At 48.3% G+C, this 25,513-nt stretch overlaps 1 protein-coding gene across 1 annotated transcript in view; it reads right to left on the bottom strand.

The window, feature by feature from the left end:
* The window catches only part of SNED1 (sushi, nidogen and EGF like domains 1), a 110,592-nt gene that overhangs the window by 64,652 nt on the left and 20,427 nt on the right, over positions 1 to 25,513 (bottom strand). The window contains 5 exon segments of the mRNA XM_075569544.1: positions 1,489 to 1,602; positions 2,054 to 2,179; positions 4,360 to 4,522; positions 7,122 to 7,262; positions 7,879 to 8,166. Of these exon segments, the coding sequence (XP_075425659.1) occupies positions 1,489 to 1,602; positions 2,054 to 2,179; positions 4,360 to 4,522; positions 7,122 to 7,262; positions 7,879 to 8,166 (832 nt within the window).

Here is a 25,513-nt window from a genome sequence, read left to right as displayed (position 1 = left end):
AACTTTGTAACTATGCTAACTGTGCAACTATGTAACTTTGTAACTGTGTAACTATGTAACGTTGTAACTATGCCAACTGTGCAACTATGTAACTTTGTAACTATGCCAACTGTGCAACTATGTAACTTTGTAACTGTGTAACTTTGTAACTGTGTAACTATGCTAACTGTGTAACTTTGTAACTGTGTAACTATGCTAACTGTGTAACTGTGTAACTTTGTAACTGTGTAACTTTGTAACTATGCCAACTGTGTAACTTTGTAACTATGCTAACTGTGAAACTATGTAAATTTGTAACTGTGTAACTATGTAACTGTGTAACTTTGTAACTGTGCTAACTGTGAAACTATGTAAATTTGTAACTATGTAACTGTGTAACTATGTAACTTTGTAACTATGCTAACTGTGTAACTTTGTAACTATGCTAACTGTGTAACTATGTAACTTTGTAACTATGCTAACTGTGCAACTATGTAACTTTGTAACTATGCTAACTGTGTAACTATGTAACTTTGTAACTATGCTAACTGTGCAACTATGTAACTTTGTAACTATGCTAACTGTGTAACTATGTAACTATGCTAACTGTGTAACTATGTAACTTTGTAACTATGCTAACGGTTTAACTATGTAACTTTGTAACTATGCTAACTGTGTAACGGTGTAACTTTGTAACTATGCTAACGGTGTAACTATGCTAACGGTGTAACGGTGTAACTATGTAACTGTGTAACTGTGTAACTATGTAACTATGCTAACTGTGTAACTATGTAACTTTGTAACTATGCTAACGGTTTAACTATGTAACTTTGTAACTATGCTAACTGTGTAACTTTGTAACTATGCTAACTGTGTAACTATGCTAACGGTGTAACTGTGTAACTATAACTATGCTAACGGTGTAACGGTGTAACTATGTAACTGTGTAACTGTGTAAGGCCAGGGTCATGTTAAAAAAACACAGCGCTGAGCAGCACTGACGCTCATGCTCTCTTTTTTTTGTGTCCTGGCATGAGCGTCAGCGAGCGCGCTTTTGAGGCGGGTCGGGAGGTGGGGCTAGCGCGCCACGTCACGACGCCAACGTCACGAGTGCCATTGGCTTTTGCCGGTCACGTAACCGGCCCTCCACTTCCCTCAGCGCGAAAAATTAAATTATCTGTCGGCTGCAATTCCACACACCTCCGCACGCCTGCGGAAGCGTCTACCAAAGCCCCACACATGCAGGAGGTAAGTTTCCTGGCTCAGCGCTGTATTTTTTAACAAGGCCCCGGCCTAACTGTGTAACTCCTTCTCCTTCAATACTGGCAAAGGATAGCTCAATTCAGCGCTTCCAAATCTGTAGAGAATTGCCCCATTAACCCTTTCCAGACCTACAGAGCATTGTTCCATTGGTTCTCTCCCCTTCCAGACACGCAGAGCATTGCTCCATTAACTGGTTTCCTCACAGACCTGATTAGGATTGCCCTGTTAACCCTGCCCTGAGATTACCTGTCTCACAGAGTGGTCCCGTGAAGTCAGGCGGACACCGACAGGTAAAGGTGCCGGGCTCATCCACACAGGAGCCTCCGTTCTGACAGGGCTGAGAGAAGCACCTCCCCATGTCTGGAACACACGCGCGAGACTGTGAGAGAGCGCAATGCAGGAGGGACACGGAGAGGGGGGGGGGAGGGGGTGCAGACAGAGGAGCACAGCTATCAGAGGAAGGGACACGGAGAGGGGGGGGGAGGGGGTGCAGACAGAGGAGCACAGCTATCAGAGGAAGGGACACGGAGAGGGGGGGGGAGGGGGTGCAGACAGAGGAGCACAGCTATCTGAGGAAGGGACACGGAGAGGGGGGGAGGGGGTGCAGACAGAGGAGCACAGCTATCTGAGGAAGGGACACGGAGAGGGGGGGAGGGGGTGCAGACAGAGGAGCACAGCTATCAGAGGAAGGGACACGCACACAGAAGCAAGGTTTGTGTAGAAGTGAGGGAGAGATAGCTTTACACTGTGTGAGTGATGGAGAGATAGCTGTCGCTTTAATGCTGGCAGCAGCGAGAGATAGCTATGTTACCTATGTGGCAGTGCTTCCCACTGAAGCCGCTGAGACATGAGCAGGTGTAGGAGGGATTGCCGGTCACACAGTCATCTATGCAGCGACCGCCATTCATGCAGGGACGCAGGGTCCAGCAAACAGAGGCTGCAAGAAAAGAAGGGGTCAGGTGGGCATCTGAGGTATGTGACATGGGAGGGGACGCATTATGGGCAGTCGGTCTGTCACTGTGTCCTCCTGGAACAGATCCATTGGGACATAGGTCTTAGGCCACACAACCATTTTAACCCTCTGCCCCAACCCTTCTTATCACTACTGCAAAGAGGGTAATGACTAGATGGAACATAGGTGTCTATGGCACTAAATCGTTCTGCGGTGGAAGGGACGCAGGTCGGTGCACCGTAGGTCCTTTCTATCCCCATCAGATCATGTCACCCTGTGTAGGGTAGAGAACTGCATCCGTTGTATCACTACATCCCCTTCCAGTGGGAGACATCTTTCCATACAAACATAGAAGCTGCCAACACGTGAGGAGGACCAATGTAGCTCAAATAATGTACCAAGTATACAAACTTACTATTAAACATGAGACTTCTTCATCCCTTGTTTTCATCCTCCGCCTGCCTGGTGCACATCTCAAGCATTTGTTTTAACTGTTCTAGAATTTCAGTCCCTCAAATGTTTGCATGCAGATCCATGCTCTTCTTGCTACACATGTTGGCCAATATTTACTAAGCATGCTATTCCACAAGACACTTTCCAGGCTACCCACGCAAGTGGGCCAGGGGTCTTCTGGCACTGTAGAGTGTCTTGCGGCATAGCACTGATATGGGCATTAGTGTGATCATCTTATCCTGCAGTGAGGGACAGACTAGAAGCCTATAGATCCCACTCAGTCACTGTCACCCAGCGGCGGAGGAACATGACATCACTGCGTCACGGCCAGGTGCGTACGGTTTCAATCCCACGGTCAGCTCTCTATCTGTGACATTGGGCACCTGATGTAATACCCATGTGCACAGCAGATGCTAATGCCAATTATTGACTATGGGGACATAGTATATGGCTCGGCACCCCAAAACCACCTTTACAAACTTGACACCCCCTACAATTCAATATGCCGTGTTGTTCTCCAATGCAACTACAACACACATCACTGCGAAATGCTAAAAGAACTAGATTGGTCATCACTCGAGTCTAGGCGCAAAGTTCACCTTTCCTGTCTCATCCTCAAATACTTTCTGGGCAAGCTACCCAGCTACCTGAACAAGCTCCTCACCCCTACCACATGCAGCACTTATCACCTGAGATCAGACTCCAAAAGACTGTTCATGGTCCCAAGGCTCAACAAAGTATCCGGACGTTCCTCCTTCTCTTACCGTGCACCCCAAAACTGGAACAACCTACCAGAGACTCTCACAGCCACCACCAGTTTAAGTTCTTTCAAAACCAAAGCTGTCCCCCTTTTTTTAATCTGGTCTGTAACTGTTACATACGCCCATAATATATAGTATCTAATCTGTGTACCAGTATACAATATCCTGTATATAACGTATACCCTGTTCACTTATGTAACTATGTACTTGTAACCATGTATTATTTGTAATTTAACTCTGTGCCCAGGACATACTTGAAAACGAGGGTAACTCTCAATGTGTTACTTCCTGGTAAAACATTTTATAAATAAATGTGCACGAGGCACCAAACTGAGATTGTAAACATGACAGGGACTTGCGCTTGCCAAATGTCTATGCACAGCGCTGTGTACCAGGTCAGCGCTATATAAGAAAGCAAATATTCATGGAAAATAATGGCTGGGCTACAGATCAGTGTTATCACAGTCCCCGAGTTCCCGGCCACAGGCCTGTCCCGTCTCCCTGTTACGCTGCTGACAGAAGGCGAACCAAACGTTACTCCTATCATTGTATACTCATAAAGTGGAGTAACACAGGGGAACTCAACTCCAGTCCTCAGCCTCCCTCCCCCTGCCCCACCAACAGGGCAGGTTTTCAGGATATCCCTGCCTCAGCCAGTCCTTGCTTCAGCACAGGTGGCACAATTAGTCCCTGCTTCAGCACAGGTGGCTCAATCAGAGACTCAGTCAAAAAATGAGGCTCTGATTGAGCCGCCTATGCTGAAGCAGGGATATCCTAAAAAGCTGACCTGTAGGAGGGGGGGGGGGGGTGAGTGGGGTTGAGCACTGCTGTTACTACCGCTGGAGTAACAGACAGGACCATTCTTGGTCCTAAAGCAGGATGGTGCCCACGGTCAGGACACTTGTCTTATCTCTGTGCCACCACAGTCCTTTCGGGGGGGTCTTGTCTTACTTGCATTTCTGCACCCTCCGACTTGCACGTGATTGTTGTCTATACGGAAGACCCAGCGCCCCGGGATGCCCACATTGGTGGTGCTGGCGATTCCTGCGATGTCTTCGGTGCGGGAGCCGGGGATATTAAAGTACCTCCAGCCGTCCCCTGCATTAAAGCCTGCCTGGCCGACACAAAACAAAGGCGAGGACAGTCACCAACAGCGGCAAAACCCTGGCGAGCAGGAGAGGCGCGGCACGGACACCCTACATGTGAGGCGCGGCACGGACACCCTACATGTGAGGCGCGGCACGGACACCCTACATGTGAGGCGCGGCACGGACACCCTACATGTGAGGCGCGGCACGGACACCCTACATGTGAGGCGCGGCACGGACACCCTACATGTGAGGCGCGGCACGGACACCCTACATGTGCGCAGTAAATATACTCATATGAAAATACATGGATAAGTTTATATTTATTTAATATCGTGGTATCACCGTCTTTCTGCCATGGGAGGCATTGATCTTTTAGAGCCAGGAGGGCTCAACTCCAGTACTCAAGTGTCCCCCCTACCCCCAAAAGGTCAAGTTTTCAGGATATCCCAGCTTCAGCACAGGTGGCTCAATCAGAGGCTCAAGCGAAGACTGAGACTCTGATTCAGCCACCTGTGCTGAAGTAGGGACCGATTTAGCTACCTGTGTTGAAGCAGTTACCGATTGAGCCACCTGTGCTGAAGCAGGGACTGACTGAGCCACCTGTACTGAAGCAGGGATATCCTGAAAACCTGGCCCATCGGGGGCTCTTGAGGACTGGGGTTGAGCCCCCTGCCCCGGCCCCTGCGATACCAGGAGGTTGGAGTATCTATACTTTTTATTTGTTTTTAGATGATATTCAGGGTGGGAGACGGGTGCAGAAAGAAAGAAGGGTGGGCAGGGAACAATAGTATCATCATACTTCAATCGACAGTACATTATAAAAATAATAATAGAAATAATAATAATAATAATAATAACTGTAATAGCAAACAATAATCGGGGAGGGCAAGGGGCAGGGTTGGGGTTGGGGGGGGGGGGGGTTTGGGGAGAGACTAACAGTCATATACAAGTCTTCCAGCACCTTTGCTATATTAGTAACCTTAGAGATTTAAAGGACCTGCTTATATCCCTTTAATATGGTCACATTTGTACATCTTGCATTGCTGATAAATTATCTGGGAAGCCCTTATCCAGGGACTCGGGTCTTCCCAAATGTAACCATAGAATTATTTATAAATGCCGTCCGTTTTTTCATTTCTAGGACATCAAACATTTTCCTGAAAGATCCGGTAAGATCCGGTAAGATGTTAAATTGGCCTGCTTCCCTCGGAGCGCTACTGTGCATCTCGCTGCTGTCAGGAGATGCGCCACTCATTTGTTGGTAGTATGCGGTACGTTTGGCACAGGTTTCCCCAAAATCATTATCACGGGGCCCATTGATAGAACAATACCTAGCGCTCTAGTGAGCTCTCTCTTAATTTTCCTCCAAAAGGGAATGACCTCTGGCCATGTCCAGAATATGTGATATAATGTACCCCTAAGACCACAACTTCTCCAGCACAGAGCACTTGCCCCTTTAGGCCCGTAATATAGTGTGTGCGGCCGTGCGCGCGCGCTTGTGCGAACGCGCCGCACACTTTTTGTGTGTGTATGCTGTGAGCGACAGTGAGGTACTGTGTTTGTGTGTGTGTGTGCGTATATATATATGTGTGTGTGTATGTGTGTGTTAAATACGTTTATAATAAATAAATACATTGGTAAATAAATTATTTAACATTGTACATACATACACACATACATATATATTTATATATATACACACACACACACACACACACACACACACACACACACACACACACATTTCTGCGGCGGTAGCAGCGCAAAATCTTTATTTTCAGTCTTCCCCGTCGGCCGGTTCCACGCTCACTGCCGTGCGCGTGCGCGACACCATTATAGGAAGGCTGACTAACCACAGTCAACTAGAACGCGCACGGCGCAGCAAGCGCGCCCTCTATAGAACAGCCCTTATAAATCTGTGCTAATCTGTCTGGTGTTAAATCCCATCTCATTGTGATCTTGTACCTGTTTTCTTTGCTAATTGTGCAGACAGACGAGCTCGCTGTCCAATCATCCCCAGAAACGTATTTTCCTACATCGTTCTCCCGCAAACTCATATACTGTATGTGTCTTTCTTTCTTATCCAGGACTCAAAACAGAATATATACGAGGGATCAGCCCTTTTTTGATGTTTGTGCTGAACACGTCTCTTCAAATAAGGTCAGTTGTGTATCATCCGTTCTCGAAACAAATCATGAAATAATAAAATGGTACCACTACTTTTTAATTTACCACCTCAGAGTATTACTGTTTAGTTTATTATTATTATTATTATTATTGAAACACATATGGTTCCACTTTTGATTTGGTTTTACTTTAGGAATCCTCTCTCCCGTTCTACTTCCAAGGCATAAATCTTTCTAAAATATGGTGGGAATAGCTTTTACACCACGTTAAATACATTTCCAAACGTCTAAAAGGACCACTACTTGTTTAAGCCAATTCACTCACTATCTTCTGGGGAAATATTGTGAATTCAGTGCCTCACTAGCAGTACCCACACGTCTTATGCGCAGGATCATTTTAGATCTCCTCTGGTACATAGGAAAAGACACCCAAAGTAAGAATAAGGAGGGAGCAAAACAGGCAGCAGCCCCCCTACCTGTGCAGCAGCCCCCCTACCTGTGCAGCAATGCCGCCTCTGCCGGAACTGTCCCCACCGCTGCTGGCGTGCCGGCCTGTGGTCCACTCCATGGTCTCGTAGTTAAAGATTGTGAATGAGCGAAGTCCATCTGTGATCAGCACGATCTGGAAGGTGTTCACCTACAAGGGACAGTGTCAGAGGTCAGGGAGATGGCGAGCCAGATATAACACTCAGAGCAAGAGGCAGAGCCCGTCATGTGTCACTGACGCTACCAGGAGCACAGCCCGTCATGGGTCATAGACACAACCGGAGCAGAACCCATCATGGGTCACAGACACAACAGGGGAAGAGCCCATCATGGGTCACAGGGGCAAATCCCGTCATGGGTCACAGCCCTAACCATGGGCAGAGCCCGTCATGGGTCACAGACACCGCAAGGGGAAGAGTCCTTCATGTGTCACGGACGCTACCAGGGGCAAACTCCGTCATGGGTCACAGACACCGCCAGGGGCAGAGCCCGTCATGAGTCATCGACACAACTGGGGCAGAGCCCATCATGGATCACAGCCCTAGCCATGGGCAGAGCCTCATGGGTGATAGACACCGCTAGAAGCAGAGCCCATCATGGGTCACAGACACCGCCAGGGGCAGAGCCCGTCATTTGTCACAGCCCTAGCCATGGGCAGAGCCCGTCATGGGTCACAGACACCGCCAGGGGCAGAGCCTAACGTTCAGACGCAGTCAGCATCACACTGCTTCAAGTCCCAGACAGACTGAGTGGCCGAGTGCACTCACTGGTGAGGTGGCATTGCCGCCGTAGAAGGTGACACGGTGCCACGTGGCGATAAAGACCCACGTGGCGCTGAAGTCGGGGAGCTCAGGGAAGTGAGTGCGCACATCCTGGCTGGCGGGGCTCAGGATCCTGGGGTCCTCCGTTTCGTGGTAAAAAACGTCCCCTCCCCTGCGGTTATCCACATCAGCCCAGAATGCCGCCACTACGCGGCGGTCACCGGAAATGGGAAATGCCACAGGCGTAAACTGGGACACCTCGCGAAGGAAGGAGACCACCCCGTTATTATTTACCTGTCACGGGGAGGAGATAAAGCAAGAGAGGCATACATGATATATTATATATTATACTTGCGTATTGAATGGACATTGTGCTTGGCAGTTCAAACTGTGATACATTAAAGTTGCAGACCAAGCAATATCCTACATGCGTTTTTTTAATAAATCAGTTCTGTACTATGAGAAAATACTTGCAGCATTTTAAAAAAAAAACAACAACTCCTCTAAATTACATTTTTAATGTATTATAATGTAACAAGCATTTTTTGTTTCTATAGCAACCATTTACAAAGTCACATCCCCTTCCTCTTCTGAAACAGGCTGTGTCACACCCCTTTTTGAGCCCTGCCCTCTCTCTAGCAGTGCACCAATTGTATCTAGTGACTGCCTGGTAACATGATCTTCCCCACAGAACTTTGCATCTTTGGTCCTCTTCTGCTGCACTGACAGCCATTTAGTGAACCCCGAGCCGAACTTTCGCCAACCGACCACATGAGAACGGATCAATCGGCAACTTAGCCAATTACTTATCATTGTGTGGATTGTATTGATGCGCATATTAAAGGGGGTGAGGGGGAAAAGGCAGCTTGGACTTCTGCTTTAAACAGTTAAACAAACGTAGTTGAAAGTTTTATTCTGTATTATTCTGGGAGAAATGTATTTGTTGTAATTTGCGTCACCTTTAGAGGACCTATACCTATAAGAGTTCATAGTGGATGAAATGTACAGTCATATACAGAGCTTTAAAAACCTCATAGTGCACTAGAAGAAAGATTTGAGGTGTAAAAACATCTGTACACGGCACTTCATTTATCAAGGCAAAATATTCTCATTGAAATCTGTGATATTTACCTCCTTTAATAAATACGTCACAGTAAAGTTGCACCAGGTTTGCCCCATTTGTGCTTAACTGGCTGTCTGACTGCTGCTTATTGTTACATTGCACAGAATGTGGATGCAGCATTGCTGATAATCTATACTGCACACAGACTCGCTGTCCTGAAGAGCTCACGATCTAATATTGTGTGCGTGAGGCGCAGTGAGGGTGTTGGAGTTACTTGAGCAAAGTCACACACAGCTGGCACTAGTGCTCACAACAGGCTGACCCGCTGCTAACCTGGTGCCGATGCCCAGAGGAGCCAACAGCTAGTGTTTTATTCCAAAGCGTAAACTGCTCAACAGAACAGCTGCAGATATAAGTGAGAGCAATGTACGAGCGCAGTCCCTGCCCTGCAGAGCTTACAATCTAAGCAGGATGATACAGCGGTAGTCGCTTTCAGATAGAACCTATGTCGGTAATTCATTAAGCTATGATGATGAGCGGGGGAAACTATAGCACGGACTTCAACGGGAGTTTCCGTGCGATAGTGCCCTGCTAGAGATGTGTGCAGAGGTACACTAATGGAGACCGATTTGGGTGAAATTATAACATGGCTTTATTGAGCCTGTTCCTTTAAACACTGTACAGCACACAAAAACAAAATAAACAAAGCAACAAACACCTATCCATGTGTAAGGGCTAACTTACTTCCCCAGTCAGTATCTGCGAGACTGGGAGGAAAAGGCTCTTACCAGCCTACCACCCAAAAGTCTCAAGCGGTACCTTAAGCAGGTGGCCCTTCATGTCAGTGGTGTTCGGGTGTCTTGGTGTGTGCTCAAGACTCTCTCCTCATGTCAGCAAAGTTGGGTGCTTAGGAGTCCTCGTTCTCTTGTGTCAGCCCAGTTGTATGCTAAGGAGTCTTGGCAGTTTCTCACAGGAGGCTTTTCTAGAGCTCTTGATTAGCCAGGTGGAGCCTGGTTATTTGACTGGCTGCAATTAACCAGCTCCCTGCTGGATTCCTCAGAGTATTTAGAGGCAGTTTTACTTAAACAGGGATTAGTCCCTGTTCCATGTCCCAATCAGCACCTTCAGAGCTTAATGTCCCTATGATACCTGTCAATAAACTACAGCTGGTTACATAAAGATATTTATTTTTGCTTCACAACTAAACCAGGTTTCGAACCAAGCACCTAAGGCTAGCACTGAGAGGGTCGAAGTATCCTTTTGCATTGCAGAACCCCGGTGTAGAAATCCTCTATTATGTGTAAACATGTTACAATTGCTTATACAGGGGAGAGGGAACAATGACATTCCTTTTGCTGGGAGAGAAAGAACCTTCACCACCTCCAGATAAAGTTTGCTTGAACTACAGTATTTATAACAACATTTATATAGCGCCCTTATCCAGAGCAGTGTACTGTACATTAGTTAGTAAAACTTGTTTGGTTTGTGGGCAGGGGAGGGAACATTATGGACCGGGCTATGGGTTGGGAGCATGGAGAGCTTGCTTTCTTGGTGGACAGCAGTTGCGATAAGGTCTCTGGATTTAATCTTGTCGTGGCATGGTGATGGGTCTGATAGTGGGGACAGTGGTGTCAATTGGATCTATGAGGTGGGTGACTTTGGAGGGTTTTGGAGAGACTTTAGGAAGGGGTGAGGGCAGGGGAGATAATGGGCGTTGGGGAGGGTGGGGGGAGGGAGGAGATGGAATAGGTGGTTAACGAGGGATCATGGAATGTGATGGACTTTTTAAACCTCATCTACTATGTAACTATGAGAAGAGATGAGTTTTGAGTTGGCTTCTGAAGATAGTTAGGGAAGGGGCAGATTGGATGTGGTGGGGGAGCTTGTTCCAGTGGAGGGGGCAACTAAGGCAAATGATCGGAATCAAGAGGAAGCGCAGGGGGCTGAGGGGGCGGGTGAGGGTTGTGGCAGTCAGGGATCGAAGAGTATGTTTGAACTTTGAACGGCGAGAAACTTCGTTTTTAACCTAAATGGTTTCTTCTTAATTGACGAACTGGAAGTGAAATTCTGCATTTCTGGTCGATATTTGAAATTCCCCAGAGAAGAATTTACCATGAAATATGTGAAGTTTGCACATCTAAACTTCTAGCCCAAATCTTCCATTAATGGCAAAAGGCCAGACTGACCAAACAGAGCTAAGCCTTAGAATTCACTTAAATATGCGCATATATATGCACATATTACATATATACAGTATCTACAGTATATATCTATATACAGTGCTACCAATGCATGTTATACACGGATGGAAAGCGCTTCGTGAGGATTTAAAAAATAAAGAAAGAAATCGGACAAACTTTCTCGGAATTTGCTTAACTTTGATCTTAAAATCTCCCCAGAACCGTTGTAGTCACCAGGCTGCGTTTCTTCCCTTGCCCTTCTCTGCAAAAGGCTTATAAATGACATAAAAACTTTACAATTTAAAACAGGTGCTTACTCTGTTAAATTCCCTCGCACCGCGATTGCATTGCGTTAGTGCCATGGGCAGTGCCAATTTATTTATATAGTGCCAACTGCAGTTACAGCGATAGTAAGTACGTTGTAATAAAGGGAAATGCCATGCGAAACAGGGATACATGCATCACATATAAAAGAATACATTGGTAGAAGGAAGTCCTGTCTCAGACAGCTTACCATACGCACCTACCTGGTGTGTTGGGAGATATATAGAGCAAGAATTAGTACATGTACAGTAAGTACATTGGTTCATAGAAAATAGCGATGAGTCTGGGGACTGGCACTTGGGGGGCTGCAGCCATACATGTTTACACTGTGGTAACGTATGTATGCTGCTAATTTCCTATGTATAACCCCCCTCTCCATCCCAAAATGAGTTCCCACACTCCTGGCTAAGAGAAGTGTGTCTGCCCAAAATATATATTGTATGTATAGTTGTTATATAATGAAGAGACACTGACTCATGAGGATTACAAAGATACGCAAGATTTACATAGTTACATAGTAGATGAGGTTGAAAAAGACATACGACCATCAAGTCCAAACCTGTTTAATTTAGACGACAGATACTTATCAGGGCCGGCTTGGAATTTATCGTGGTGCAGGGGGAGCGCGCAGGGGCCTCTTACCTGCTCCAAAATCTCATCGTATGACGTTGCGACCTCATGTTGTCATGGCAACGGGATGCCTCAATGCCACGTTGTCATGGCAATCGCAGAGATGAGGAGCAGGAGGAGATGCCGGATAGAAGGTAAGAGAGACAGTTACAGAGGCCCCACGGTCTCCTCCGGTAATCAGTTTAACTGTTGTGAGGAAGAGTGTGGGGCCCGATGCGACTGAACTGATGGAATCACCATCAAGACGTCCCTGATACAGTAATTATCCTATAAGTGTATGTACAGTATTGTGATCCAGAGGAAGGCAAACATAAAACCCCAGTGACACGTCATCCAATGCTCTCTCATAAGGGAAAACATGTCATTTCTTTCTCACTCCATTAATGGTTCTCCCTGGATCAACATCCTTCCCATAGTAAAAAGAAAGGGAGTTCCCAGCACTCAGATAAGAAATAATATCAAGTACAGCAGGGCCCCGCTTCTCAGCGCTTCGCTTTTCGGCGATCCGCAGCACCGAGAAGGGGGCCGCCATCTTTGATTCTCAGTCGCGCATGCGCAGAACGGGCGGTTGCGCCCGGCGCGCATGCGCAGACCGGTGTCTGCGCGCATGCGCAGACCGGTGTCTGCGCATGCAGACCATAGGCCGCGCATGCGCAGAATGGCAAAAACTCCGTTCTGTGCATGCACAGAACTGAAAATCGCTGGATCCGCTTTCCGGCGATTTTCACTATACGGCGGGCCCCTGGAACGGAAACCCGCCGTATACCCAGGGCCCCTGGAATGGAACCCGCCGTATACCCGGGGCCGCTGGAACGGAACCCGCCGTATACCCGGGGCCCCTGGAACGGAACCCGCCGTATACCCGGGGCCCCTGGAACGGAACCCGTCGTATACCCGGGGCCCCTGGAACGGAACCCGCCGTATACCCGGGGCCCCTGGAACGGAAACCCGCCGTATACCCGGGGCCCTCCTGTAAACAAGATGAAGTCAATAAAATGTATTTTGCTGAAAAAACGTAACAGAACAATGATGAAAGGCTAGTGCATAAAGCACAGCATACTTATAACTGACCATCACAACACGAATATGTACAGAACAAAATAAACACAGCAACAATCAATGGACTCATAAAATGAATCCACAATGCGTAAATGTGGAAGTAACAATGCATGAAAAAAGGGGGGAGACAAAAAGAGCACACAGAGTGCAAGAAAGTGTGGGGAGAATAAAGAAAAAGAAACAGAGAGGTACAGGAGCAGATGAAGAAATTAAAAAGGGGGGGGGGGCAATGTTTCAAGGGATGAACCCCGTCTTCAGGCCCATTGCCACAAGATAAATTCCAGTGGTACTTCCCTCTAGCTCATCAGTATGTAGGCTCCCACAGAGAAAAAGCCCCCTGATCCCTAAAACTGCACTCCATATTCAAAGTGCGGTCTTACTAATGCTTTATAGAAGGGCATCATTATGATTACTTCCCTTCCATCCATTTCCAATGTAATGCAAGATAAGATCTTATTTGCCTTTGCAGCTACTGCATGACATTGGGCACTATTGCTAAGCCTGCTGTCTACAAGCACTCCTAAATCCTTCTCCATCAAGGATTCCCCCAATTTATCCCCATTTAATTTGTAAGTCGCCTTTTTATTCTTGTATCCCAAATGCAGAACCTTCCATGTATCTGTATTAAACCTCATCTTCCATTTACCTGCCCACGTTTCCAGTCTCTCCAAGTCCTTCTGAAGAGAAATTACATCCTGCTCTGATTCTACTACCTTACAAAATTTTGTATCATCAGCAAAGATGGAGACTTTATTCTTGATGCCAACCTCAAGGTCCTTAATAAACAAGTTAAAAAGCAGGGGTCCCAGTACCGATCCCTGAGGTACTCCACTCACGACTTTAGCCCTACCTGAAAAAGTTCCATTTATGACAAGTCTCCTCCAACCTTATTGACAACCCCTATCCTTCAACCAGAGTGTTATTTAAAAATCAGTGCAACATCTGTTAGCAGAAGAGGAAATAATATACTTACAATCATGTGACATTACAGACACGGAGAGGAAGCAGCATGGGTTAAGGAACTAGTCTTTGAAGTGCTGCATCCTGGTAGGAGATCTAAAGAATTGTACGTGTCATGTGAGAAGAGAGTATATGCAGCTGTATAACTGCAGCATGTGCTAAAAATTTTATAGAAAAAAAAAAGTTGTTATTGGTAGTTTTTTCCACAATTATCTATCTACAGTATACATCTACAGAATCTATCTATCTATCTATCTATCTATCTATCTATCTATCTATCTATCTATCTATCTATCATGCAATGGTCATAGTGCTGATAATCTACAAGCAAGGTTTTATTACACATTTTACATATATTTTTATTATACCAATTAGTACATCAGACTGTGCTCTGATTGTAGAAAAAAACTCCATTAGCAATAGAACCAAACATCCAATGAACCAGAATGACCCCAGAGGGTGAGACAGGTGTAGTCCTACCCTATCCAACAAACGAACTATAAAAGGGGATATAAAGTGTGTATATATATATATATATATATATTTTTTTTTTTTAACCCCTCTTTATTCCCTTAGACTTACTTCTATATGCTAAAGCGGGGGCCCAAGTTCTACTCCCCATTATGGCTCCCTAGCTGAGCACATGGCTAAAGGTCAGACAATAGGACTTAATACCAGGCTACGATTCACCAACATTTATTTATATCAAACCCCTATAACCACTGATATATAAACATAAATGTGATCCTCTGTGGGAGAATCATATACACAGTCACAACACTTGTAAGGCGCTGCACAGTTGTGTGCCATGTCTCTCAGAGTCCCCATGACTCCGAATCCCCACTACCCCGTGTTATAAGGGACCCATGTGTACTGTAGGTGCCGGCACAGCAATGGTACTCTTATAATCAACGTTAACTGTGCATGCCTGTCGCTTCGCAACGACTTTGGTACCCTTGTTTATAATGAGAATCCCCTCTCTGTTTACTCAACTCCCTGATCTGCTTTCAACTGGGAACCTGTCTGTTACCTAGTCACTCAGCTCCACTGAGTTGTCCTCTTCAAGGCCTGGTTATCAGGTCACGACAGCTCTGTGAGTGGAATCGGGGAACACGCTTTGCGACTTGTTCCCTCCTTACCTGTCTTGGAGTGAAAAAGAAGTGATCTGCACTCATAAAATTGTGAATATTGTGCTCAAGTAAATATAATATTTAGTGCAAAGTAAACCAGTGTTTAAATCTAAATTAGATGTGATAAATCAAATATAAAACCTGTTAAAAAGGAGGTAGGTGCTGCTGTGCTCGTGGGATGGCTCCACACACCCAAAACTAATACAAGAACAAAAAGAGAAACAGCGCAAAAAACCTCATAGTGTATTATATTAAAAAGTGTTTATAGTGTTAAACAGGTGAGTATTGCACGTGCATCAAGGAAAATATATATTAGCATGACATGTATAGGGACATGTTACCACTACAGCAAACTGCAACCGTGGACCAAGTTGTATCAGCCCAGCAGCCGGATCGGATCTCGCCTTACACTCCCAGGTGGCGGTCCTTGTACACCCCCCACTGGAGTTTTTCAAGGCCCCTCACTGTATGGTGAGGATACAGCCGCCGCTGTCACAGAGAGAAAGGCTCCCTTGCCGGTTCCTGGTATCGGCTCACCGCACTTGTGCTGGTAACATGATCAGATGACACTGATGGAGTTTCTCACTTACCTGTCTTACCTCAGACCTTCGCTCTGGCACCAGTGCGTCCGCGCACCCCGCTCTGCTTACAGAGCGTGCGCGCACACGCAGCTCTTCTAGGGTGCCACAGAGCTTAGGTCCGCCCCCTCGGACGCATCGCGCTTCACGCACACGTGATGACGTGCACCGTTCCCCAGCTGCGTGGCAAGTACTTGGTTAGCCCACTTGTCTCCTGCAGCCAATCCTTGCCTCCACGGAGACCACGCCTCCCCTCCGCCTTCTTTGCTACTGGTTCCTGTGTGCTACTTAAACCCTGCAGTTCTTCTCATACCTTGCTGAGCATAACTCTTTGTAGCCTTGAGCTCCTACGTCCGTTGTGCCTTGCCCCTTGTCCTGTGGTTTCTTGCAGTTTACCCTTTGTGTACCGACCCGGCTTGTGTTTGGAATCTCTCTGGCTTTTGACCCCGGCTTACCCTTGACTCTGCTGATCTCTCCAACCGAGAGCACGGCTATACGGACTTTTACTATTCTGGACTCTATACTCCAAGACCTCGGCAAGTATCGACTAACCCAGTGGGTCCCAAACTTTTTCGGTTCAAGGCTCCCCAAGGCGATCAGGATTTTTCCGCGGCGCCCAAAGTAAAAAAAAAAGGTGTATATACATACCTAACAGTTGCAGTGCGCAGTTGGTGTCTCTCAGACAAACACTCTCTCACTCTCTCAGACACACTCTCCCTCACTCTCTCTAACACACACTGACTCTCACACTCACTCTCACACTCTCTCAGACACTCACTCTCGCAGACACTCACTCTCTCAGACACTCACTCTCTCACTCTGACACACTCTCTCACTCTCAGACACACTCTCTCATTGATACACACACACAGTCATTGATACACACACAGATACACACACACAGATACACACACACACAGTGGAGAGCAGAGGCAGCGACGGATGTGAGTGACTGGGGGGCGGGGGGGAGTGGAAAGGCAGGAGATCCATGCAGGCGGCTCCCCGCCTCCCCCTGCACACACCTCCAGGACAGGCAAATGAACAACTCCCCCCCAGCACCCCCGCTACCTTCTCCTATCACCCGGGGCAGAAGGAGACGGGACACCATGCAGACACCAGACAGAGTAGCCAGGAGCGGGAAGGCAGACACTCACACTCACTGTGTGTTCTGCACAAAGCGGAAGCCCCGCCCCCAGCTTCCTCTGACCTGCAGCCAATCCTCTGCGGCCCGGGCCGGCATTAAGGAGGGATAATTGGAGGGATGGTGGGGAGGGATAATCGTGGCGCCCCTCTAGGCAAGCCACGGCGCACCAGGGCGCCGCGGGGCACAGATTGGGAACCACTGGACTAACCCACTCTTTCCAACCCAGACCCGGCTACGTTTGACAATCCGCCTGCCAGGCAAGCACGGATTGGCGGTAATGTAATGTGTCCGTATTTCAGATTACAACTCCCGGAAGCCCCTGCTGCTGGTCTCAGAGGCAGAATGCATAGCTGTATCCTATCAAGGGGGTTACATACATACATACACACACACACACATATACACACACACACATATATATATATACACAGCTGAACCCCGTTATAACGCGGTGCTTGGGGTCCACATAATGCGACCGCATTTTAAGCAGATCGGGGGGAGGGGGGGGGGAATAGCCATGATCAGGGGTTCCACGTCCACCTCTCTCCTTTGCCTTGTGACTCTCTGCCCCTGGCCTCTGCCCTGTGTGTCTCTCTGCCCCTGTCCTCCTCTGTGTCTCTCTGCCCCTCTGTGTCTCTATGGTCCTCTCTTTTGCTCTGTGTTCTGTCTTTTTCTCTGCCCTTCTGGTCGGTCTCTCTCTGCCCCTCTTACCTGCTTGGCGTCTCTCTCTCTCTGCCCCTGTCTGCACTTTGAGACTGGGGGCGAGAGGGGGGAGTGTGGTGAGACCGGGGGGAGAGCGTGGGGCAGGCTGCGCGGTGGTGCTCTGTGATGTGAGAGAGAACCAGGTACCAATCAGAGTCATGGAGTGGGCGGGCGGGAAGAGGGTTTTCTGCACCTCGAGCATGGGTAAGCAAACAGAAATTGTTTCTTTCATCCCCACGAAAGGAACATTAAGCAACCCACAAGACAACTCACATGAGAAGAGCACGAAGTACAGGTAGAAGATGAGTTCTGTAGAGCTCAGGGAAAGTAAATCATACAGACTAAAAGTATTGGGGAAAGCCTTATTAAATCAGCAGATCTAGGAAAAGTCCTAGCAAGAGCTGAATTGTCTGCGTGGGTTTTGTTCACCCTTGCTGATGCTACGTGCTTTTGTCAACTAAATATTCAAATACACTTACACAAACGTACATTACAATCTTGTCACTTTGTTGCAACATCAGCAGGAGTTTGTCTGCGCGGTGAGACCAGGGGGGAGCACAGTGAGACGGGGAGAGCGCGGTGAGACCGGGGGGGAGAAGAGAGTGGCGAGACCGGGGGCAGAGCACAGTGAGACCGGGGACGTATTTGTGTGTATGACTCAAATTTATTGGGAGCCACACTCACACCTCGTTATAAGCGGATCTGTGTTGTATCACATCGCGCTATATCAGGGTTGAGCTGTATATAGAGTATACTTTACCATTCCTCAGAGCAGCAAATAAAGAAGCAGCACTCACAGGTAAGTATCCAAAAAAGTGTATTGGAACAGACACATACAGAACCATCGTTTTCGATCCCGGGGGGGGGGGGGATCTTCTTCAGGTGGGGGTGCAATGAGACCCCTGCCCAGAGTGACTTTTATACCCAAAACTCAGTGTCCAAATCACCAGAAAGCAATCAACAATCAACCAATCAATGGCGTCACATGTGGCATGCCTCTTGTTTACTCCAATCAGCAGAAGGTGGCCATTTTGGAAAACAGGGGCATACCAGCTGTCCTAATCACAGCTGACTGTGTAAAGATTCCTCCATTGTCATGGTGAGGACATGTGCAGGCGTATTCAGTATAATCCCATCATGGCGGCCATCTTGGATCAGCCATCAGATCGGCAAACCGGTAAGGAGAGTAGCAACCCTCTGTCCCGTGTATTGATGGCTAAAGCGTCCTCCGTCATCATGGTGAGGATCGCCTTTCACCATTATCACCCAGCACACAGCACTTCCACTGCAGCAAGGGATTCTGATGAGACCCATTAAGGTCGAAACGGCCGCCTGTGGGTGGGTTTACTGGCTATGCATCTTAACCCAGGCTGGGGTCAAAAGCTGTGGGACCGGAGCATGTATGTAAAGTGAAAATGTACTTAAAGTGAAGCACTGCCTTTTTTCCACTTTACGATGTATGTACTGTACTGCAGACATCATATATATGCATAACTGATGTAAATAATGCATTTGTAACCAAAATAAATACAGTAGGCTTTATAGAATGAAAATCTTTAATGTCAGCTGATTTTTTCTTACTAGTGCCCCCACAAAATACATACCAAAAAAACCCATCCCTCTAAATACATGTAACCCCACTCCACCAATACATATCAAAAATGCCCCCGCCAATACATTTTTAAAAGACCCCCACCGCCTCAATACATTTTAAAAAGAACCCCACCGCCTCAATACATTTTTAAAAGACCCCCCAATACATTTTTAAGACCCCCCCCCATACATATTTTAAATAAATCGGGCTGCATGGGTAAAATCATCATATTTCCTCCAGCACCCCTCATATCACCCTCCCCTGCATCTCCCTCATATCCCTCCCCTGCATCTCCCTCATATCCCTCCCCTGCATCTCCCTCATATCCCCCCCTGCATCTCCCTCATATCCCTCCCCTGCATCTCCCTCATATCCCTCCCCTGCATGTCCCTCACATCATCCCCCCCGCCCCATGTCCCTCACATCACACCCCCCCATGTCCCTCACATCACCCCCCCCCATGTCCCTCACATCACCCCCCCCATGTCCCTCACATCACCACCCCCCCATGTCCCTCACATCAACCCCCCCATGTCCCTCACATCACCCCCCCATGTCCCTCACATCAACCCCCCCATGTCCCTCACATCACCCCCCCATGTCCCTCACATCAACCCCCCCCATGTCCCTCACACACACCCCATGTCCCTCACACACACCCCCATGTCCCTCACATCACCCCCCATGTCCCTCACATCACCCCCCATGTCCCTCACATCACACACACCCCCATGTCCCTCACATCACACACACCCCCATGTCCCTCACATCACCCCCCCCATGTCCCTCACATCACACACCCCCATGTCCCTCACATCACCCCCCCATTTCCCTCACATCACCCCCCCATGTCCCTCACACACACCCCCATGTCCCTCACATCACCCCCCCATGTCCCTCACATCACACACCCCCATGTCCCTCATCACCCCCCCATGTCCCCACATCACCCCATGTCCCTCACATCACCCCCCATGTCCCTCATCTCACCTCCCCCCCCATGTCCCTCACCTCACCCCCCCATGTCCCTCACATCACACACACCCCCATGTCCCTCACATCACCCCCCCCCCCATGTCCCTCACATCACACACCCCATGTCCCTCACATCACACACACCCCCATGTCACTCACATCACACACCCCATGCCCCTCACACCCCCCCCCATGTCCCTCACATCACACACACCCCCATGTCCTTCACATCACACCCCCCCCATGTCCCTCACACCACACCCCCCCCCATGTCCCTCACATCACACCCCCCCCATGTCCCTCACATCACACACCCCCCATGTCCCTCACATCACACCCCCCCCCATGTCCCTCACATCACACACACACCCACCTGCATGTCCCTCCTCCCTTTCTTCCCCTACCTGCGGGCGGCGGAAGCATGGCAGTAAGCGACGGCACACGCACGCTAGAGCGCGGCTCTGACCGGGCTTGGGGGGTGGGGAGGGTGATCGGATGAGCCGGGGAGGTGATCGGAAGAGCCGGAGAGAGGGGGGGGGGGGGTGATTGGAAGAGCCGGAGAGAGGGGGGGGGGTGATCGGAAGAGCCGGAGAGAGGGGGGGGGGGTGATCGGAAGAGCCGGAGAGAGGGGGGGGGGGATGATCGGAAGAGCCGGAGAGAGGGGGGGGGATGATAGGAAGAGCCGGAGAGAGGGGGGGGGGATGATCGGAAGAGCCGGGGAGAGGATGATCCGGGGAAAGGAAGAGCCGGGGGAGCCGGGGAGAGGAAGAGCTGGGGGAGCCGGGGAAAGGAAGGGCTGGGGGAGCCGGGGAAAGGAAGGGCTGGGGGAGCCGGGGAAAGGAAGAGCTGGGGGAGCCGGGGGAAAGGAAGAGCTGGGGGAGCCGGGGGAAAGGAAGAGCTGGGGGAGCCGGGGGAAAGGAAGAGCTGGGGGAGCCGGGGGAAAGGAAGAGCTGGGGGAGCCGGGGGAAAGGAAGAGCTGGGGGAGCCGGGGAAAGGAAGAGCTGGGGGAGCCGGGGGAAAGGAAGAGCTGGGGGAGCCGGGGGAAAGGAAGAGCTGGGGGAGCCGGGGGAAAGGAAGAGCTGGGGGAGCCAGGGGAAAGGAAGAGCTGGGGGAGCCGGGGGAAAGGAAGAGCTGGGGGAGCCGGGGGAAAGGAAGAGCTGGGGGAGCCGGGGGAAAGGAAGAGCTGGGGGAGCCGGGGGAAAGGAAGAGCTGGGGGAGCCGGGGGAAAGGAAGAGCTGGGGGAGCCGGGGGAAAGGAAGAGCTGGGAGAGCCGGGGGAAAGGAAGAGCTGGGGGAGCCGGGGGAAAGGAAGAGCTGGGGGAGCCGGGGAAAGGAAGAGCTGGGGGAGCCGGGGAAAGGAAGAGCTCGGGGAGAGGAAGAGCTGGGGGAGCCGGGGAAAGGAAGAGCTGGGGGAGCCGGGGAGAGGAAGAGCTGGGGGAGCCGGGGAGAGGAAGAGCTGGGGGAGCCGGGGAAAGGAAGAGCTGGGGGAGCCGGGGAACGGAAGAGCTGGGGGAGCCGGGGAAAGGAAGAGCTGGGGGAGCCGGGGAGAGGAAGAGCTGGGGGAGCCGGGGAGAGGAAGAGCTGGGGGAGCCGGGGAGAGGAAGAGCTGGGGGAGCCGGGGAGAGGAAGAGCTGGGGGAGCCGGGGAAAGGAAGAGCCGGGGGAGCCGGGGAACAGAAGAGCTGGGGGAGCCGGGGAACAGAAGAGCTGGGGGAGCCGGGGAGAGGAAGAGCTGGGGGAGCCGGGTAAAGGAAGAGCTGGGGGAGCCGGGGAAAGGAAGAGCTGGGGGAGCCGGGGAACGGAAGAGCTGGGGGAGCCGGGGAAAGGAAGAGCTGGGGGAGCCGGGGAAAGGAAGAGCTGGGGGAGCCGGGGAAAGGAAGAGAGGGCACACCGCCGCAGTATGCGCACGCTGCCGCCCCCTGGTGTCCATACTCGCGAAGCACGCGTACGCACACAGGGGGTAAGGTGCCATAAAAAAAATGTACGTACTAGCGAGTGTACGTAAAACGGGGTATGCCTGCATAGAAAAAATGTATGTGTGTTATTTTGTGCATTAACGGGGGTAATAACATCTGTTACATCTCTATATAAACACACACATTCCTCAGTAGAACCACTGAGTTCTTCTTACCCGAGGGACTCCCCAGTTCAGAAGCAATGTTAATCTCCTTTTGCACATGCACATTGCCTGTCAACATTTGGGTTGCCTTGCCGTGTTCTCTGGAACCCAATGGGACACAGAGCAGGTGAGAGGCTTTCCCAGGGGGACTGCAGAATAAAGGATTTCAAAAGGCAAATATAAAAAAAAAGTCCTGAATATCTTCAAAAGTAGCACTGTTTTTCCTCAACTTTTTTTTGTTGTTGAATGGATGGAATATATACGACGGATGTTCCATCATATAAACAATTTAATCTTCACTTGCTCGTACTGACCTTGGGTAAACTATTCGAGGCTTAACATCGCTCTGACACGGTGAGGTTACACGAGGTCGGGCAGAGGCTGGAAGCATGAATGTTTAGATGATGCCCCAGCACACTCATTGTACTTCCCTTATGCATGGCATGGTTACCAACACCTTCACTGGTTGGTGCAGTTCCACTTACTGCCGACAATTTATTTTCCCCCTTCTGTACAAAGTGCCCTTTTTCAGCCTTCAGTGTCAGAGCTGCCAGTGTTTTGTAAAGTCCCTACCCAGGAGCGCTACATTTTGTTTTCTTTCTCCAGGTCTTATCACCCAAAGTTCCTGCCAGCATCAAAAACTGCTGGCGAGAGATGTTACTGAGGCCATATTTATTTCCCACAAATGGAGGGATCCAATGAAGGAGGTGGTGTTAAGAAGCAGATCATTATACTTATGCAATAATGAGCCAAAGCTGGACATAGTGGAGACCACCGTTCAGCACAGGGTAGATACCCTAATTGGACTTAGTGGGTGCATCTAAGGGAAATTGGAGAGCAAACAGGGAAGGAGACATGCAGAGGGGTAGAAGAAGGTCCCTTAATCATTGCACAACTACTAAGGAGCAATATACAGGACTAACAATATAGCTTCCCCGTATATTACTACTTTGTGGTTGTTAATTGATTAAGGGCAATATTAAGCCAGTCAACAGCCAACATTCAGACATGTCCACTCTCACCAATTTCCTGTGAGCTTTAGGGATTTGGAGTCGGTCTCCCTTTAACCTTTAACCTCATCAGGTTAGACTTCATAGGCGTCTCAATGATATAAAATCAGTACCTTTCCATTAAAATGCTTTTATTGTGGTCCAGAACCCTCCAAAATCTCACTGATATTTGTCCCTGGATTGAAACTACTCAAATGAAGTAAGCATTTCACACCTGGAACTGCCAAGATGGACAGGGTGAAATATTTCCTTAAACCAATATTCTCGTCATGGTCTTAACATGTTCATATTGGTTGGGGAGATTATGAACATGCAACGCACCTTATCAGGACATACAATCCTTCCCCAAAATGTATAGGAAGACAACAGGAGAAATACTCTTAAAACAATAGTTAGCACTCACCCTCCCAAGAAATAATTTTAAACCGCACTTAAGATCAAGAGATCGCCAGGCCATGACACCACTATATACGGAAACAAAATGGCCAACAATTTCATTCAACACTCCCCATAAAACAAAACAAACACCTTGAATATGGAGTACAATTTTGGGCACCACGCCTTAGAAAAGACATTATGGAACCAGAGAGAGTGCAGAGAAGAGCCACCAAATTAATAAAGGGGGTGAATAATCTGATTATGAGGAGATGTTAGCCAAATTAGATTTATTTATATTAGAAAAGAGGCGTCTAAGAGGGGATATTATAACTATATACAAATATATTCGGGGATAGTACACGGAGCTTTCAAAAGAACTATTCATCCCAAGGGCAGTACAGAGGTCACAGGGTCATCCCTTAAGGTTGGAGGAAAGGAGATTTCACCAGCAACAAAGGAAAGGGTCCTTTACAGTAAGGGCAGTTACAATGTGGAATTCATTACCCATGGAGACTGTGATGGCAGATACAATAGATATCTTCAAAAAAGGTTGGCAATCTTTTTAGAAAGGAAAGGTATACAGGGATATACCAAATAAGTAGACATGAGAAGAATGTTGATCCAGGGATTAATGCGATTGCCAATTCTTGGAGTCAGGAAGGAATTTATTTTTCCCCTTATGAGATATCATTGGACGATATAACACTGAGGTTTTTTGTTTGCCTTCCTCTGGATCAATAAGTAAGTAAAGATATAGGATAAAGTATCTGTCGTTTAAATTTAGCATATTAGAAATGGACGTATGTCTTTTTTCAACCTCATCTACTATCTAACTATGTAACTGTAAGTAACTATGGAGAAGAAATGCCACCATAGGAAGCAAGAGCGCGGACTGAACATTCTTTGTATGGAGAAGAAATGCATTTTAAAAAAGAAGATCAGCAGAATAGATCAATAAACTTGTCATATAGCAACAACAACAACAAATTGTTTTGTAACTGTAATAAACGGCTGAATATAAAAAACAGATATATACGGGAACAGCTGGTACTACAGCAACATTAACGATCCCCAAGGACGCTGGATTTTTTTGTGGGATGATGAGTTTTATTACAATCCCACATTAAAAAAATGATTCATGTTGCACAAAATCTTTCCAGACCTGTATATTGTACTCTGCATACTGTATGTAAGCTACATGCGTCTGTTTACACCAGAGGAACGGGAGCAGCAGTAGCAGAGCGATCTGCCCTTGTATTTGTTATAGCAGCAGCCCACGCTGATCATTTCTGACATCTGGCGGCAGGGAGCCTATCCCAGAGTAAGGCTCATTTCCACCACACTTTGGACCCTGTTCTGCCAGTGGAGATGGGTAGACAAACGGCCACTGCGATGCGGTGAACCAGGAGAATGTTGCTATGATGTGTGACGTTCTGGGCCGTGTTATCCTCATGATCATTGTAGAATCAAGAGGTTTCGGGTGTGCGCCATGTTTGGGCGTGAAATGCATTGGGCATTTTTGGTTTACTCAGCGAGCTTGCATGTCCAAGGTGTATGTGTTGTCAGAAACATATAATCAATAAAGTCTAGATATTGTGTTTTGACTCTCGCCTGGAGAAGTTGATGTTGAAGTGTTATAATGCACGTGCACCATTTCCTACGGCTTCAGGGGACCTCCAAAATCAGGTCAATTAACAACCATATTCCTGTAACTTCTACACAATCATGTGGATCTCAATGTTGAGGATCTCAAGTTCCAAAATGGTAATTTCTGCAGATATTTAGATCCTCTCCTAC

The sequence above is a fragment of the Ascaphus truei genome, chromosome 14 (assembly GCF_040206685.1).
Source record: "Ascaphus truei isolate aAscTru1 chromosome 14, aAscTru1.hap1, whole genome shotgun sequence".
NCBI classification, from domain to species: domain Eukaryota; kingdom Metazoa; phylum Chordata; class Amphibia; order Anura; family Ascaphidae; genus Ascaphus; species Ascaphus truei.
The sequence above is the reverse complement of the archived record's forward strand: the minus strand, read 5'-3'. Positions and strand labels throughout refer to the sequence as shown.